Source organism: Bos taurus, chromosome 25 (genome assembly GCF_002263795.3).
Source record: "Bos taurus isolate L1 Dominette 01449 registration number 42190680 breed Hereford chromosome 25, ARS-UCD2.0, whole genome shotgun sequence".
Classification (NCBI taxonomy): Eukaryota; Metazoa; Chordata; class Mammalia; order Artiodactyla; family Bovidae; genus Bos; species Bos taurus.
The window spans coordinates 39,191,153-39,209,123 of NC_037352.1; the positions used below are offsets into that span (position 1 = coordinate 39,191,153).

At 56.3% G+C, this 17,971-nt stretch overlaps 1 protein-coding gene across 6 annotated transcripts; it reads right to left on the reverse strand.

The window, feature by feature from the left end:
• Nucleotides 1-956: 956 nt before the first annotated feature.
• AP5Z1 (adaptor related protein complex 5 subunit zeta 1) lies at nt 957-16,656 on the reverse strand. Of its 6 annotated transcripts, XM_024984803.2 has the most exons (19): nt 16,505-16,656; nt 15,963-16,084; nt 12,261-12,284; nt 6,735-6,872; nt 6,479-6,665; nt 6,161-6,302; nt 5,945-6,057; nt 5,455-5,623; nt 5,047-5,187; nt 4,852-4,889; nt 4,623-4,785; nt 4,059-4,237; nt 3,553-3,695; nt 3,247-3,387; nt 2,780-2,891; nt 2,497-2,594; nt 2,029-2,161; nt 1,737-1,951; nt 957-1,479 (listed from the first exon to the last, which is right to left on the reverse strand). In XM_024984803.2, the coding sequence occupies exons 2-19, from the start codon at nt 16,016-16,018 to the stop codon at nt 1,209-1,211; spliced, it is 2,463 nt and encodes an 820-aa protein (XP_024840571.1). In that variant the 5' UTR covers nt 16,019-16,084; nt 16,505-16,656; the 3' UTR covers nt 957-1,208. The 6 variants fall into 6 exon arrangements, with proteins under 6 accessions (XP_024840571.1, XP_005225140.3, XP_010817826.1 ...); XM_005225083.5 differs by lacking the exon at nt 15,963-16,084; XM_010819524.4 differs by lacking the exon at nt 12,261-12,284.
• Between the last annotated feature and the right edge of the window lie 1,315 nt (nt 16,657-17,971).

Consider the following 17,971-nt stretch of genomic DNA (forward strand, 5'->3'; position numbering starts at 1 on the left):
AGGATTGAACTCTGGTTGTTTAAGTAGACTCAGCCGCCACAAAAGTCCACCCTGTGAAGAGTGTGGTAAGGGGACACTGCGGAGGGGCCCTGGCTCAGTGTGAGGAAGCAAGCAAGATCCCCCCCAAAACCCATGTTATCAAAGTAGTTCTTACACACATTTGTGACCCAAACTTGCAATATCTGACGACCTGAAAAGACTGAGAGCTGTGCATTAAGGGGTGTCGGGCAAAGTGCAGAGTGTTTCTCTAGGGGTCATGGTGCTCCGTCTGAGCCTCCCGGGGCGTCAGGCAAAGTGGAGTATTTCTCTAGGGGTCATAGTGCTCCACCTGGGCCTCCCGGGACGCAAGTCTGGAGGGCTGGGCAGGGGTGAGGGGCTCGCTGGGGCTCGCAGGGCTGGGCCGGCCCCGCCCTGGGAGGGGAGGGGCGGGGCCCGGGCGGCCGGGCCGGGACTCGCGGAGCAGCAGCGCCACCTGGTGGCCGGGCCCCTCCCGGCGCGGGTGGGGGTACCGCAGGCCTACTCCAGGGGAGGAGCGGTAGGGAGCGCTGGGGCTGCAGGGGGTTCTGGCCCCACCGCACCCAGTGTGTGTCCACTACTCGGGGGAAGAGCAGAGCGCACGTGATCTCCCGGGTACGGCTTCCAGCGGCAGGTGCTGGGGTGGCCTTGTCCTGCGGGTGGGAGACTGCAGGCCTGTGGAGGCAGTAGGGTCCCCCAACCCGCCTTCCCGTCTCCAAGCTAAACTCAGGAGCACGAAAAGCTCTCCACTGACCAGACTCACGTCCCAGTGGCAGCCTTCGGCTCTGGGAGATGGACATGGCTCCTTTCTGACTGCACGCCAGTGCTCTGTCCTCAATCACTGGGGACACGTGGGGATTAGGTGGGAGGACCACTGGGGAAGGCCCCACACGCGGGGCTGCCCGCTTCCTGGGCGGACATAAAGGGAACCAACCCTGCCCTTGTGTGCACAAATATTTTGTGAAGGTTTATTTTTGTTCTTTCTCCTCTTGCCCCCAAATAACAGCAGAACACAGGCAGCCCCAACAGGGGCCAAAGCCGAGAGTCAGTGCCGTCTCTGCCAGAGGTGGCAGAGACAGGCTGAGATGGTGGACTCCCCCCGCCTCCTTCCCAGGTTTCTCCGACCCCTGAGGCCATGGCAGGGACCCAACACCAGGCTCTGCAGCCTGGTGCCTACTGGGTCCCCCATTCCCTCACCCTGGCAGGAGGCCTGCCTCGCGCTCCAGCAGCCGGCTGACCATGTCCAGGGCCAGGGGCAGGGCGGTGTTGCAGTCGCGGTGATAGCGGGGCTGGGACACCTCCACACTGGGCGTGAGCACGAACTGGGCCACGCTGGGCATCTTGAGCAGGTTCAGCAGCTCGGTGGCCCGTGTGCGGACGGCTCCCAGATCGTCCTCGCCGTGCACGGGGCCCACGGCTGGGCTCTGGGCCAGCGTCCTCATCTTGGACAGGAGCAGGGAGACCCTGGGGGTGGGGGGCCCAGCCTGTCAGCGCAGGCACACCCCTCAGGTGCACGGGGGCTCGGGGAGGGGCCCGGCCGCCAGGAGCACAGGCTAGTGTGGCCTTAACTCCAAAAAGTGCCCACATCCGGGGCCACTGGCACCCAGCTGGGAGGCTCGTGCAGACACTGTGTCCAGGTGTCTGGGAGGGGGCGGCTGCCAAGCCCTTTGCTTTCCCCACGGGAAGGCTGCAGGTTCCCTCTACCTGCCCCAAACCCGTACCTGGGGATCAGGTCTTGGCTCCGGGAGGCCAACTTGGTCAGTGTGGTCATGAGCACAGTGATGACCTGCGGAGGACACTTGGGAAGGGCGGCGGAAGGCCGAGACTGGGTGACCTCGAAGAGCAGGGCCTCCAGAGCTTCGAAGAACCTGCTGATCTGCTCCGCACTGCAGCGCCGGTCCCAGGACACTGAGAGGTACTCACCAACGGCCCACACCTGGGCAGGGAGCAGCACTCAGCCCACAGCAGGCCCCGTGCCAGGCGCAGGCCAGGGCGAGGGGGAGGCCGCCTTACCACAGAAGTGAGCATGTGCCCAGTGCTGCGGGGCCCCCCCAGGCTGCCCACGAACTCCAGCAGCTCTTTGGCCCGCTCAACCACCAACGGGGGATGCAGCTTGCAGAGGGCCGGGAACTGGGAGCTCAGCACCCTGTCGGAGAGGACACCGCTCAAGAGACCCCAGCCCCACGGCCTGTCTGGAACTACCGGCTGGTGGGGCGGGCTCTGTCCTCGGGCCGGGCTGGCGAGGGGATAAGCCCACACAAGTCGGGCTTTCAGAAAGGGCATCTTCTGGAAGGTTCTGCCCAAGAGAAGCTGGAGGGGAGGGGATGTGGCAACTCTCTGGAGTGGGAAGAGTCTGTGCGGCAGCCCACGAAGTGCCAAGGGGTGAGTGCTGGGGGGTGAGGCTGGGGAGGGGGTCTGCAGTGACCAGGGCTGAGGGCACAGGAGGGGTGGAGCCCCATGGAGCTGCCAGGAGAGACCCACCTGTGCACGTCAGCTTCATACCCCTCAACCTGGAAAAGTGAGTCACTTCTCTCCAAGAGCAGCAGTGCCAGCTGGCTGGCCAGGGCCCCACTGGCGAACTGGGAGGGAGAGAGAGCCTGGGTGCCTGCCCAGAGGCACCTGTGCGCTGGGCCCCACCGTGTCTGCTGCCCTGGGGGCTGCTGTGAGCAGCACTTTGCGCCCTGACTGCGTACTGCTGCGGTTGGCCCCGCAGCTCCAGCTGGCCCTCTGCTGCGGGCACGGAGGCCCTAGGAGGCAGGCTCACCTGTGTCACCGCCGCGAAGAATGCTCGGAGTAGGGTGGGCACAGCCTGGGCACACTGGAGTACCCGGGCGCAGCTGGCAAGGGGCTGGAGCAGCTGGTGGAGCGGCGTCAGCCTGGGGACACACGGCCCGCTCCTAAGCACCCGCCGCTGCCCTCGTCAGCCTGCCCTAGCTCCCCCGGGACTCGCGTGCGGCTGGGGCCAGTCCTGGCGCATCCACCTCTCGGGTGTTCAGCCTCACTTCCTCCATCTGCGGAAGGAGTCAGCGTGCCCCCCACCCTCCGGAACAGCAAGGACAGGACTACGTAGCGGAACAAACCACAAGCTCCGTGCCCGGGAAGTGCTCAGCCACGCGGCCAGCGCTGCTGGTGGCCGTGAACAGAACTATCTCACCAGGTCAGAAAGCAGCAGGCTCGGGGCCGGGCTCCGGCCGCAGCGGCCCGCACTCAGGGCCCCCACAGAGGGCCTACCTCTCCACGGTCCCGCTGGCCTTGGCCCGCAGCAGGTGCTGGAAAAGGCCCTGGGCCTGGGGGTCCCGTAAGGCCTCCAGGCAGCCGGGGGCCCTCACGGAGACGTCCCAGAGCGGCCTCTCAGATGCGGCCTGTGACGCCCTGCAAGCAGAGACGGCTGGGACGTGGCTCCTGCTCCTGCCCCATGGTGCCCCTGATCAGGGAGAGACTCGAGCAGCCATCACCCTAATGGCACCCGCCCTGGACCGGGCCCCCGCGGGAGGCAGGGCAGAGGCGTGAGAATGGGGAGCAGTGGGCTGGGCTCACCGGAGCTGCAGGTCCAAGGCCGCGGTCAGGCTCGGCAGGTCCAGCAGCAGGTGGAGCATCTCCACGGCCGTGCCTGCGTCAACCAGCACCGGCAGGAGCGCCACGAACCCAGAGGTGAGGGCTGGACTGCTCCAGGCCAGGAACTGCAGGGCGAGGGGCGCCTCAGTGCCCCCGATCCCACGGTTGGGACGTGCCCTTCACCGTTTTCCCCAGGACCCTGCTTGCTTCTGCCCTCACCTGGTGCCAACAATCAAGTCCTGCCCACCTGCCATCGTTTCTTCCTGACTAAAGGACTAAGTCTCTGATTCTGGAAAAGCTCCGCGGTGACATGCCAGAAACACCCGTCAAAGGTGAAGGCACTAAAGGGCTGACAGCGGGCGCAGCCGCCCAGTGAGACGCTAACTTTGAACCAACACCGTGGGCTCTGCCAGCCTGAGCGCGCCTTCCCAAGGGCACGGGTCACCGGAGCATGGGTGCCCGCTGCCCCAGGGGCCCAGCTCACATGCCTTGAAGAGATTGGGAAAGCTGGTCCTGAGAAGGTCCAGGTTGCTGCCGAACAGCACGAGGTGGTCCCTGCAGAACTGGACGAACTCGAAGGCCAGCATCGGGCTGTGGAAGTGTTCGGAAGGGATCCTGGTGAAGAGGTGCTGGCAGACGGCGTCGGCGTCCACTGCGGCAGCCTCCCCTGAGAGCACCGGCTCCATCAGGGCAGGAGGCCTCAGGCCCGGCCTCTAGGGCCTCTCGCGTCCCCGGGACACCCTTGGCAGACACATCCGGCATCACAAGCACGGGACAGCCGGCCGAGTGCACCCGGCTCTTCCCCAATGTCTGGCCACAGACCCGCCCCTCTGAGGACGGACAAGGACTGTTCCTTAGAGGGGATGGCTTCAGGCACCTTCTAGGGAACTCCTTGGTAAAGAGAGCTCAAGATTAACATCAACCTGGTAACGTTTTAAAAATCCCCGGCACGTGAGTGCTAAGCACCCATCGACGCTGCTGCTCTATGGCGGCGGCGGGGAAGAGGAAGGTGCCCCTGCCCGGCGCCGTTTTCCAGCGCAGGAGGCGCTCACCGTGGTGCAGAAAGAACTGGGCGATGGGCAGCAATGCACGGACGCAGGCCGTGTCCCCGCAGAGTCGGGTGCGCAGGGCCCGCACACACGGGAGGGCGCGGTACAGGAAGGAGGGGTCCTGCCGGCAGAGCACGTCCAGCACCAGCACGGCCTCCACCAGGCACTGCGGGGACACAGGTGGCTCAGAGGGGGCCGCGGGCCCCGCCCAAGGCCGCCCGCCGGCACTCACCGCCTTCTGCAGGTCCGAGTCGGCCTTCCTCAGGGCTCCTGGGGGAGGGAAAAGGGCTACCTGGTCTCTGCGTCCCACGGGCACCTCCGGGTGAGGCGGTGGCCCATGTTCTGGAAGCTCAAGGGGAGGCTGGGGAGCCCACACCTGGGGGGACCCCAGCGCGGACACGCGATGCGGGGCGGGCTCAGGACTCACGCCGGCCGCTCTGCTCCAGGAGGCGCTGGCAGTACTCCAGGGCCTTCTCCCGCAGCCACTCGGCGGGCGGCAGCAGGTGGCTGGCGGCGGAGGCGGCCGAGAGTACGGACACGGTGGAGCCCTCCAGCTCCGACCTGTCGTCTGAAGAGAGGGGATGGCTTAGCAGCTCGCGAAGACGGGCGGTCTGGAGGGCAGGGGAGCATCCACAGGGGCCGGAGCTCAGTCCCGCCTGCTCCCACCCTCACGGGACACCAGAGGTGCAGACACACCCGGACCGTCTAAACCGCTAGCAGGCGTGCGGATGAGGAGTTGTTTGACTCCAACGTCTGGCTTCTCAACACGTCTGGGAAAAGCATCCTGGAGCCCATGAGGCTTGGCCAAGGCGCCCAGGAGCCCGCCCTGTCCTACCTGCATCCGCAGCACCCGGGCGCGCAGGGCCGCCCTGCAGCAGCCAGGCCCGCAGCATGGAGAAGGCCTGCACGTTGAGCCGCTGGTCCTCTGTGAAACGCTGGCCCGTGGACAGCACCGTGAAGAAGTCTGTGGCCACGGTCCCATCCACCTCGGTGACAGGGCCTGGCTGCAGGGGACAAGGGAGGTCAGCAAGCACAGCAGGGTCAAGAACAGCCAGGGCGCCCTCGTAGGATGCGAGAACACAGGCACTTGGGCTGCGACATGGCCCTGCTCCAGATCCCCACCAGCACGACCCAAGACTCCTCACAGCATCATGGGCACAACACGGGCTAAGGGCAGGACCCAAGCACCACGCCCTCAACGCCCGAGTGGAGACAGGAGGGGTCATCCTGGGACCAGGGCGGTGGTCCCGCAGGAGGAGCTGACGGCAGCCCGCAGGTGGCCCCAGGACAGGGCGGCCCACACCCCCGCCGCCCCCGAGACTCACCTGCCGGGCTCTGGGCGTGGAGAAGAAGCCCCCGGAGGCGTGGGCCGCCCCCTGCTGGACGCTGGCGTAGCGGAGCCACTCCCCCAGCCGCTTGCTGAGTGCCTTGGTCTGCTCTGGGGGGGACACCATGGGGACAGAGTTAAGCGTGTGGGGCTTCCTGGGACCCAGCAGCGGCCCCGGTGGTCCCCCCTGCCCCCCTGCCGACACTGTGCTGACCTTCAGGAAGGGCGTCCGGGGCCAGGCTGGTGACCTTGGACACGACCGGGAGGAGGTACGTCAGGCTGGGCCCCTCAGGCTGCCGACTCTCCAGGACCTTGATGACGCACTGGCCCACGGTCCTGACCTGCTGCGGGTCGCCCTGCAGAACCCCTGGCGGAACGTGAACACCAACTCCCCCCACAAACACCACTCTGCCCAGAACATCACCAGGGCAGGCCCGGCCCAGCCCGCTCGCTCATGGGGCGCACACGGTGGCTGGATCACTGAGCCCAGGGCCACCAGGGGTGGGCTGGGGAGCCGCGGAAGTCACGTTACCTGGGCTAAGAGCACGGAGGCCACCAAGCCCAGCTGCCGCGAGCTCTGGGCGTGGTCGCAGGACAGGCTCAGGCTGTCGGAGGGTGCCATCTCTCTCAGCACGGCGGCGCAGAGCAGCTGGAGCCGCTCGGGGCAGCGGGGCGAGCAGAGGGTGGTCTGCAGCAGCGCCACGCATGTGGGCTCCAGCCTGGGGGGCAGGGGCCGGTCAGCCTCCGCAGGGCCGGGCGGGCCGCCCGGAGGCCGGGGGGGTGCTCACCTCCTGCTGTACTTGGTGGCCGCCACGATGAGGAAGAGCCTCCGCAGGGCGTCCAGGGCATCGGGGCCCCAGTCCTCCGCCTGCAGCAGCGCGCTGACGCGAGCACAGAACCTGCCCAGCTCCTCCGCCCCGACCTCCCTGCAGAGAGACCACCACGTGGGCAACGGGAAAGGCCGCCCTGTCGGGGGCAGGCCCTCCCGAGCAGAGGAGCCCGAGGCCTCTCGGGATGAACCGCTGCCAGGCACCCGACCCAGGTCCTTGCCCCCTCCCCTGCTGGCGGGAGACCCTCAGGCCACCAGCGTCCACAGCAAGCCTCCACACACTCAGGGTTTGTTATTCCAGGACCAGAAAAACAAACCACTTGGTTTAGGAGTCAAAACTAAGGGAGATTTTAGTCTGAACCAAGTTGCTTTTCAAAAGATCCTTTTAACTTCTGGGAATAAGAGTTAAGTATGACAGAGCAAATATTATGACATTACTCTAATGCTTAATTTAAAATGTATCTACTAAGCATTTAAAACAGGTTCCATACTGAATGAGGTCTCAAGACAGCCTGCTTCCCATTCCATGCTGAAAGGCAAGAAGAAGTAACATGCCAGCAAGTCACCACACTTCGAGCTTCAGGGGGGTTCTCGGAAGGGCGCAGCACACAGCTGGGCCAAGCTGTGGGTGAAGCCCACCAAATCCGTTCTGCTGACACTCAGGGGCCACAGTTTTGACCTTAGAGCACGTGCACCCCCAGCCTCTAAGGCTGTGGAGGGGTCCTGGGCGGTGGCTTGTGCTTCCCCATTTACTTGAGGGCTGGCAGAGAAGTCCCAGCAGACTCCCCCGCCACTCCCCCTTATTCCGGACAGAGCAGGGCGAAGCCCCCTACAAACACAGACGGAGGCGTGAGTGGGTGGAAGAGACTCAGCCCTGGGCCAGTCCAGCCTGCTTTTCTCTGGGTGATGTCGGAGGCAGAGACTGCCAGCCTGTCCCAGACGGCGGTGCCCCTCGCCCACACCCTCAGCAGCTCCCGGCTGCTCTCACACTCCTGGCACTAGTGCACAAGCACCCAGCCATCCCTACTCCTCCAAGGGCACCGCGTCCTGCTCGCCTGCCTTCGCCTGGCTTGGACCCTCTGCCTGGAGCGCTCTTGGCTGCTTCCCTCATTGGATAACGCCTCGCCTGCTCTGAGCTTCTGGATAGTCATCTGGTCCTTCAGGAAACGCCCCCAGCCCTGCACTCACCCTCCCCGCTTACCCGAGTCCCACATTCCTCTGCAGCTCACAAGTCATGCTTCTGATAAGTTTCTCCATCTTTTCCATCTCTGAAAAATTTATAACTAAAATTTCCTCCAAAGCCTAACTCCAAAACTTCAGTAATTTGTTTTAAAGTGCCACAAATAATCAAAGAAATAGTGAACACTAGTAAGACACAACTGATAGTTACTTAACCTTTCCTCAAATCTTGACAGGAATTCCAATCCACCTAAGACACAGAGAAATAAGAAATAGGGCTATTCCTTCTGCCTTTCAGTCTATGAATTTATAACCGTGAACAGAAGAGAAGCTGGGAGTTGTGAGTGGGTCTCAGTTCTTCGTGTCCCGGCAAGAACTGCGGGGCAAGCATATCACACGTCAAGTGAGATGCTAGCATTTCATCTATTTTCTGGGGCGAGGAGAGTGAGAGAGCAGGAGGACACAGAGCTCACCCCGCAAGAGCAGACATGCAACCACAGCCATGGAGAGGCAGCTCCCACTGAAAACAAACGAGCCTGGGGAGAGGGATCCACATGGACTTGGGGAGGAGGAGCAATCGGAGGAGCAATCAGGAACTGGTGCCCCTGGGAGGGGACACAGGAAAGGGGGGGGGGTACAGGGGCTTGAGTGCCTTCCTGGGGACTGAGGGGTGGAGCCACATACTGCGTGTCCTAGCCTTGGGCTCCGACACCAGGAAGACAAATCCTTTGGCTGGTTTGAAAACCAGTGAGGCCAACAGCAGGGCTGTGAGAAACCTAGCCTCCACTTGTGAAGCGTGGGCACAGGCTCGCCTGCTGCTCAACTAAGGCAGAGGAAGCAGAGCGCGACTGTCCGGGCGTTCCAGGGCCCGCAGTGGTAAAGAACCCGCCTGCCGATGCAGAAGACGCAGGTTCGATCCCTGGCTCAAGATCCCCCACTCCAGTGTCCTTTGGCCTGGAAAATCCCATGGACAGAGGGGCCTGGTGGGCTGCAGCCCGTGGGGGTCGCAAGTCAGTGGGATGTGACTGAGCAAGCGCTGGCTGGTTTCCATGCCGGCCCAGCCGAGCACCTGCCCTGCTCCCCTTTAAGGGCAAGGATGCCACTGCTGGGAGGGGGACTAGCACACACTCAGAGGGAACAGAACCAGCCTGGACCTCGTCCTTAGGGCTTCTGCTCCAGCCGTGGGACCCGACCCCACCCCACGAGGGCAGTGATGGCTTCCGTCTCCAGCCCACCTCCTACCAAGGCAGCACCCTGGGGCACAGGTCACACACGATATGGTAACCATTTCACCTGATATCACAGACACAGAAAACTAAAGCAAAGTGAGATAGGAAAGACTGAGAAAACAACTACTGAAACATAATTACCAGAAAGAGTTCAAAGCGTTAGTAGTAAGAAAGCTGTCTGAACTAGGGAGAAGAACTGAACACAGAATTTTAACAAGGACCTACAAAATATAAAAAAGTAATCCGAGCAGATATGTACAACTGAAATGGAAAGCATACTAGAAGGAGTATAACAACTGGCTGTGTGATGCAGAGGAACATTATCCAATCAGAACAGCAAAAAGAAACACATTTAAGAAACGGAGACCAATTAAGACCCCTCCGGGACAACAGCAAGGTGCCGATGCGCACACACAAGGGCCCGAGACGAAGGGCGGAAATGTGTTTGATGAGATTACGACTGAAAACCTCCTGAACCTAAGGAAGGAAACAGCCAGGTACAGGAAGCAAAGAGACCCCTAAACAAGATGAACCCCAAAACAGCCATACCAAGACACACCAAACTTAAAATGGCAAAAGCTAAAGAGAATTCTAACAAGGGAACCCCCATATGGGTATCAGTGGAGTTTTCTGCAGGAACTTTTCAGACCAGAATAAAGTCCCAAAAGGAAAAACCTACAGTCTAGGGTGCTTTACCCAACAATGTTATCATTCAGAATTAAAGAAGAACTTTTCAGACTAGCAAAAACGGAAACAGTTCATCCATACTACACTGACCCTAAGAGTTATAGGAATTTATAGATTAGGACAACGCCCATGAGTGAGCGCAAATGCTCAGTAGAGGCTGTGGGGTCAACCACCGAAGCTACCACAAAGGTCACATACGTGAACCCCAGGGCAGGTAGCCACAAATCAAAAAACCTCAAGAAACAACGGAGAAGCAGTATAAAACCAGCTGGAAAACGAGCAGCAGATGGCAGTAAGAACGTGAAAGTGAAGTCGCTCAGTCGTGGCCGACTCTTTGCAACCCCATGGACTGCAGCCCACCAGGCTTCTCCATCCATAGAATCTTCCAGGCATGAGTACTGGAGTGGGTTGCCATTTCCTTCTCCAGAGGATCTTCCTGACCCAGGGACTGAACCTGAGTCTCCTGCATTGCAGGCAGACGCTTTACCATCTGAGCCACCAGGGAATCTCCCAGTACCCATCAGTAATCACTGTAAATGCCAATGGAGTATCATGCTCCAATCAAAAGACATAAGCCAAACTGATTAGTTTAAAAACAAGACCCGACAATTATACATGCTACTTAAAAGACTCGCTTCACAACTAAGGACACGGACTGCAAGCAAAGGCGATGGGAAAAGATACTCCATGTAAACGGAAACAGGAAAGCAGGGCAGCAACATTCACGATCAGACACAGCAGCCTTTAAACAGTCTACCAGAAGACAACGATGAAGGGGCCAGTACAAAACATATTATTAACATCTGCGCACCCAATAAAGCAGCACCTAAGCACTAACAGGCAAAAAGGGGGAACTGGCAGTGTTGCAGTCACAGCAGGGACTCCAACACCGCACATCAGTGGGCGCGCCGCGCGCAGTGGCTCAGTCGTGTCCGACTTCGAGCCCACGGGCTGCAGCCCCCAGGTTCCTCTGTCCATGGGTTTCCCAGGCAAGAACACTGGAGTGGGTTGTCATGCCCTCCTCCACAGGATTGTTCCCAACTCAGGGATCGACGGAGAAGGCAATGGCACCCCACTCCAGTACTCTTGCCTGGAAAATCCCACGGACGGAGGAGCCTGGTAGGCTGCAGTCCATGGGGTCTCGAGGAGTCGAACACGACTGAGCGACTTCCCTTTCACTTTTCACTTTTCTGCATTGGAGAAGGAAATGGCAACTCACTCCAGTGTTCTTACCTGGAGAATCCCAGGGACGGGGGAGCCTGGTGGGCTGCTGTCTATGGGGTCACACAGAGTCAGACACGACTGAAGTGACTTAGCATAGCATGGCAAAGCAGGGATCGAACCCAGATCTCCCGTGTTGCAGGCAGATTCTTTACCGTCTGAGCTACCAGGGAAGCAACTGTACCAATAATTGACTTATTATTCAGACATAAAATCAACAGGGAGGCAGCAGTCTTAAATGACACACGTAAACTAGGCAGACTTTCTCTCTAGGATTCTCCATCCAAAACCAGCCGAACACACATTCTTTTAAATGCACATGGGATGTTCCCAGGATAGATCACGTTAGACTATTAAATGAGCCTCAACAAATTTAAGAGGACAGAAATGACATCCAGTACCGTTTCTGACCACAACAGTATGAAAGTAGAAATGAATCACAGGAAGAAAAAAACGGGAAAAACACAAACACGTAGAGTCACTGCACGCTACTAAACATGCTGCTCAAGTGAGCGACAGAGACATGGAGGCGCAGACACCAAAGACCCCAGGAGGAGAACAGCACACCCCACGCCTATGGGCTGCGGCAGAAGCAGTTCCAAGAGGGGAGTTTACAGCAGTCCAGGCACACCTCAAGGAACAACAGTCTCAGACCACCACCATATAAACAGAAACAAGAGACAAAGGCCACAGTCAGCAGACAGAGGGAAATACAAAAACCAGAGCAGAGACAGACAGACGGAGACGACAGACCAGGCTGTAAAGGACAAAACTGCCAAGCCTGCAGGTCAGGGTGGTCAGCAACAGAGAGGACCCAGAGAAGACATGCAAGGGGGGAGACTGTGAAGTGAGACCCTAGAAGGTCTGCAGACAGTGGCACCAATACTTCAGACAGACAGAAGGGAGGACCTAGAAGAAACGGGTGCATTTCTAGAAATATGCAATTCCCAAGAATGAACTGGAAGAAACAGACGATCTGACAGACCTGTCACTAGCAGTGAAACTAAATTAGTGGTAAGACTTCCAGCAAACAAAAGTCTGGGACCAGAGAGCTTCATGAGGGGACTCTACCAGACACACAGACAGATAATACTTATCCTTCTCAAACTACCCCAAAAAACCGAACGGGAGGGAACACTCTTCAGTTCCTTCTATGATGCCACAATTACCTTGATACCAAAATCAGGCAGACACTACAAGAAAAAAAAACAATTACAGGTCAGTATCTATGATGAACATAGATCTGAAAATCCTCAAAAGAACATTAGCAAACAAAATTCAACAATAAAAAAAGATCATGGGGAGTTCTCTGGTGGTCAAGTGATTAGAACCCTGCGCTTTCACTGCTGAGGGTGAAGGTTCAATCCCTGTCGGGGAATTAAGATCCCACAAGCCATGAAGTACGGCAAAAAAAAAAAGAAAAAAGTCCATGGTCATTCCAGGATCACAAGGATGCTTCAACATCCGCAAATCAATTGGTATAATACACCACGTTAACAAATGGAAGGATAAAATTCACGTGACCGTTTCAACAGATGCTACAAAAAAAGCATTGGACAAAATTCAACATTCATTCACGACAAAAACTCTCATCAAAGTTGATATCAAGGGGACATCATAAAGGTCATTTATGACAAACCGACAGCTAACGTCATACTCAACACTGAAAAGCCAAAAATACTTTTCTTCCAGGATCAGGAACACATCTATGGATACCCACTCTCACCACTTCTATTTAACACAGCGTAGTGTTTTGTAGGAGCACTTTAGCAAGTAAGAAGTCCTAGTCACAGCAGTCAGACTAGGAGAATAAATAAAAGGCATAAAACTTGGAAGGGAAGTAAAACCTACTATTTGCAGATGACATGATACCATATATGTATAAAACTCTAAAGTTTCCACCAAAAACTACTACAACTAATAAAATAACTTCAGTTAAGTTGCCAGGATACAAGATTGATATTCAGAAACCTGTTGCTTTCCTATACACGTTAAAATCATGTGAAAAAAAAGAAAACAACCCTAGGAATAACCTTCACACAAGACGTGAAAGACTGAGACTGCAAACTATAAAACACTGAGAGGAAGGTGAAGCTGACAGAGATGCAAAGGTATCTCATGTACGCGAGTTGGAAGAACTGAAACTGCCAAAATCTCCATACTACCCAAAGCCATCTACACATTTAATGCAGTCTCCATCAAAATACCCACGTTTTTTTCACAGAACTAGAATAATTCTAAAACATGAATAGGCAAAGCAATCTTATATATGGAATTTAGAAAGATGGTAACAATAACCCTGTGTACAAGACAGCAAAAGAGACAGTGATGTATAGCACAGTCTTATGGACTCTGAGAGAGAGGGAGAGGGTGGGAAGATTTGGGAGAATAGCACTGAAACATGTAAAATATCATGTATGAAACGAGATGCCAGTCCAGGTTCGATGCACGATACTTGGGGCACGATACTTGGATGCTTGGGGCTAGTGCACTGGGACGACCCAGAGGGATGGTATGGGGAGGGAGGAGGGTTCAGGATGGGGAACACATGTATACCTGTGGTGGATTCATTTTGATATTTGGCAAAACTAATACAATTATGTAAAGTTTAAAAATAAAATAAAATTAAAAAAAAAAACAAAAAACGAAGCTGGAGAGAGGTATCATGCTCTCTGATTTCAGACTATACTAAACTACAAAACTACAGTATCACTATGTGAACATCACGGTACTGGCAGCAACACACACACACCAGTGAAACAGAACAGAGCCTGGAAATAAAACCACACTTATGGGCAATCAACCCATGACAAAGGGGGCAAAACACACGAGGAAAAGACAGTCTCTTCAAGCAGTGGTGCTTGGTAAAACTGGACAGCTACCTGTAAAGGAAAGAAATTGGAACATTTTCTCGCACCATATACAAAAATAAACAAAATGGATTAAATAACCTAAATGTAAGGTCAGAAACCATAAAACTAGAAGAAAACGGAACACTCTGTGACAGAAATAGTGGGAATGTGTTTTGGCTCTGTCTCCTAAGGCAAAGGAAGCAAAAGCAAAAACAAGCAAATGGGGCCTAATTATTACATTTAAAAGTTTTTGCACAGCAAAGGAAACCAACTTAATGGGAGAAAACATTTGCAAGTGATATGACTAACAAGGGTTTAATATCCAAAATAAACAATTCACACAACTCAATATGAAAAAAGCAATTTAAAAAATGGGCATAAGACCTGAATAGACATTTTCCCTAAGACGACATACAGATGGCCAACAGGCAGATAGAAAGATGCTCAACTGAGAGAAACAAATCAAAGCCACAACGAGGTAACACCTCATACCTGTCAGAAATGGCTATCAAACGAGAAGACCACAATACCAAATGCTGGTGAGTAAGTGGAGAAAAGAAAACCCTAGTTCACTGTTGGTGGGAATGTAAATTGGTGTAGTCACCAGAAAACTGTTCAGGTTCCTCAAAAAGCTAAAAACTGAACTACATTCCTGGGTATATATCCAAAGAAAACAAAAACTCTAATTTGCAAGGGTACATGCACCCCAATGTTCATAGCAGCCCTGTTTACAACAGCCAAGACATGGAAGCAATCTAAATGTCCATCAACAGATGACTGGATAAAGAAGATGTGATGTGTATACACACAATGGAATATTACTTAGTCATAAAGAATGAAATTCTGCCATGTGCAACAGCATGGAAGAACGCAGAGAGCATTAAGCACAGTGAAATAAGTCAAAGAAAGACAGATACTGATTATCATTTATATGCAGAATCCAAAAAACGGAATTAATGAATAGAACAAAACAGACTCACAGAGCACATACTAGTCGTTATCGTGGAGACTGGGAACTGGGGAGGGGAAGGGGTTAAGAGGTACAAACCAGTATTAAACAAGGTACAGATACACGGTACAGCACAGGCAATGCAGTCAATATTTTATAACAACTTTAAATGTAATATAATCCAGTAAAATACTGAAGCACTGCATTGTACCCCTGAAACTGATACTGTAAATCAACTATACTTCGACTTTTTGAAAAAGCTATTTTCCCTTAATAGAGCTTCTAAATTCAAACGAGCCTTAATTGGAATAGTGGAACTTGAGTATTGGAATGCATGTCCAAGATTGAAGGAAACAGAGACGTTTTTGGACGCAGTGGGAGAAAACACTAGCCTAACAGATTTTCAAGGGTTATTTTGACTACAACAAACTTCTGCTCCATTCACAGCCTTTACAACCTAACACGTGTTCAAGATCTTGCTTCCCTAAGATCACAGGAGCCTCAGTTCAGTTCAGTCCTTCAGTCGTGTCCAACTCTTTGTGACCCCATGAATCTCAGCACTCCAGGCCTCCCTGTCCATCACCAACTCCCAGAGTTCTCTCAGACTCACGTCCATCAAGTCAGTGATGCCATCCAGCCATCTCATCCTCTGTCATCCCCTTCTCCTCCTGCCCCCAATTCCTCCCAGCAGCAGAGTCTTTTCCAATGAGTCAACTCTTAGCATGAGGTGGCCAAAGTACTGGAGTTTCAGCTTTAGCATCATTCCTTCCAAAAAAATCCCAGGGCTGATCTTCAGAATGGACTGGTTGGATCTCCTTGCAGTCCAAGGGACTCTCAAGGGTCTTCTCCAACACCACAGTTCAAAAGCATCAATTCTTCAGTGCTCAGCTTTCTTCACAGTTCAACTCTCACATCCATACATGACCACAGGAAAAACCACAGCCTTGATTAGATGGACCTTTGCTGGCGAAGTAATGTCTCTGCTTTTGAATATGCTATCTAGGTTGGTCATAACTTTCCTTCAACGAGCCTAATTTTTTCCACCAACTGGTCTAGCTCCGAATCCATACCTGGATTTCCCTTTAAACCATGGTTCTGGCCGCCTTTGCTTCTCCTCGAGTAGCATCGAGTCTTACACTGACGGACTGCGGGATCTGGGTCCGAGTCTACATCTGTTTTCCCCCGTGAGTGGCTAGTTGGTGAGGAGAGAGCTACCGACTAGTCAGTGGGCGTCCAGAGGCAACCCGGGGCCAGAGGACGGAGGAGCATCCCCTCAACACGCCCAGCGCACCCGCGAGAATCTAAGTCACTAAACCCTTCGCGGCTCCCCGAAGCCGTCGGAAGGCACCGGACTCGCAAACCTCGCACACAGAGCCCGCCACGGCTCAGTCCAGCAGGCTCCCCGGCGCCTCTGTGGCTTTCCCGGCCCTGACGCCGCCGAGCCTCCGGCCCATCCGCGCGGGGTCCCAACCCGGCCAGCTTTCCGCTCTTCCCTCAGAGCGCCGCTCGGGGCCCGCCGCCTCCCCCGGACCGCCTCACGCCGGGCCCGGCCTCCTCCGAGGCCCCGCGCTGAGACCCACCGCCACACGCCCGAGACGTAAAGCGCGCTCACCTGGCCTGGCGGAGCAGACTCTCCGTCCCCGTCGCCAACATCCCGCCGCCACCGCCGCCCTGAGGGCGGGCTGCGCGCTCCAGACAGGGGCGACTCGCGAAGCAGTGCCCGCAGCGACGCCGGCTTCCGGGCCGCGCAGCGTGCCGCATCACGTGGGCTCGGCGCACGGCCCCCGACCAATAGGCTTCGACGCGGGGGGGGCGGGACTGTGCGCGGGGGGGGGAGGGGGCGGGACTGTGCGCGGGGGGGGAGGGGGCGGGACTGTGCGCGGGAGGGGGGAGGGGGCGGGACAGTGCGCGGGGTGGGGGAGGGGGCGGGACTGTGCGCGGGGGGGGGAGGGGGCGGGACTGTGCGCGGGGGGGGGAGGGGGCGGGACTGTGCGCGGGGGGGGGGGAGGGGGCGGGACTGTGCCCGGGGGTACCTGCACGGGCTTCCGACGCTTTAAACCGCGGATCCCGCGGCTGCGGGGGCCGGAGCCGCCTCACTCCGGGCGCCGTTAGGAGCCTCAGCCCAGCGCCCCCGCTCCGGGTTCTGTCCCACAAACGCCGTCCGCTCCGTCGCCGGCAGGTCTTGTGTGCAGCGCGGCTGAAACTGCTGCACACACCCCGGCCGTGGACTGGATCCGTGTCCAGAAGTTTGCAAGGAACAGCGGCAACTCTTAGAAGTTCCTTCCTAAAATTCCCATTTCATTTTTGCATCTAATGTAGGCTGTACCTGCCTCTTAAGAAAAAAAAACAACTTATCCCCACCATAATCACAGGCTCTCCGTATCTCGTTTTACAGATAAGGGCAACAGGCTCAGAGAGGAAAGGTCAAATTCAAGTTAATTCTGAAAGGTGTGCTGGCCACAGTATTTCCACCCTGCAGACCGCGTGGGGACACAGGGCGGGTCCTCTGCGCAGTGACAGTCCAGCGGGATAAATGCTGTCACAGCCGAACCAGGAGTTCTCCGTGAGGGACATGAGGGACGGGTGCCTCAGATGAGCCCCGAGGGTGTCAGGCCAAGGGGTGGGAGGGAAAGGCAGAGGGAAGGTTCTGAAGGCAGTATGAAGACCTGCTTCTAGGGGCTTACATACGCCTGAGGGCAGCCTGCTGTCTGGCAGGAGAGGAGAGAATGGACTGGGGGCAGGGGGGTGGTGTAGAAAGCGCTGATCCAGAGTGAATGTGTGTGCGTGTGCATGGGTGTGTAGAAGGGGCTGATGCGGAGGAGAGAGGGAGGGAGGGAGGCTGCCTGAGCTAGGTAAGGGCCACGGGAGGAGGAACAGGGAAAACCAACGGTGCCAATAGCTTTCTGCTTTTAGGGTGGTGCCGTTCCGTCGGCCATGGGGCGGGAGAGGATGAAGAGGATTGTGGAATCATTCATTCATGGAACAAGCAATGATGGTGGCCCTGGGCTGTGCTCGGCAGCGTTTTAGGTTCTGGGGAACAAGAGAGGCTAAGTCCCTGTCCTCCCAGAATTTACAGCCA

Bases quoted from the DNA above. Each gene is read 5' to 3' on its own strand.
- AP5Z1 (XM_005225083.5), bottom strand. From the start codon at position 16,653: ATGCGGCACGCTGCGCGGCCCGGAAGCCGGCGTCGCTGCGGGCACTGC. The intron at 6,303-6,478 runs GTAACGTGACTT...GGGGTTCTGCAG, and splicing joins CCTCCGTGCTCTTAGCCCAG to GGCGACCCGCAGCAGGTCAG. The intron at 6,058-6,160 runs GTCAGCACAGTG...TGTCCCCCCCAG, and splicing joins CCCGGACGCCCTTCCTGAAG to AGCAGACCAAGGCACTCAGC.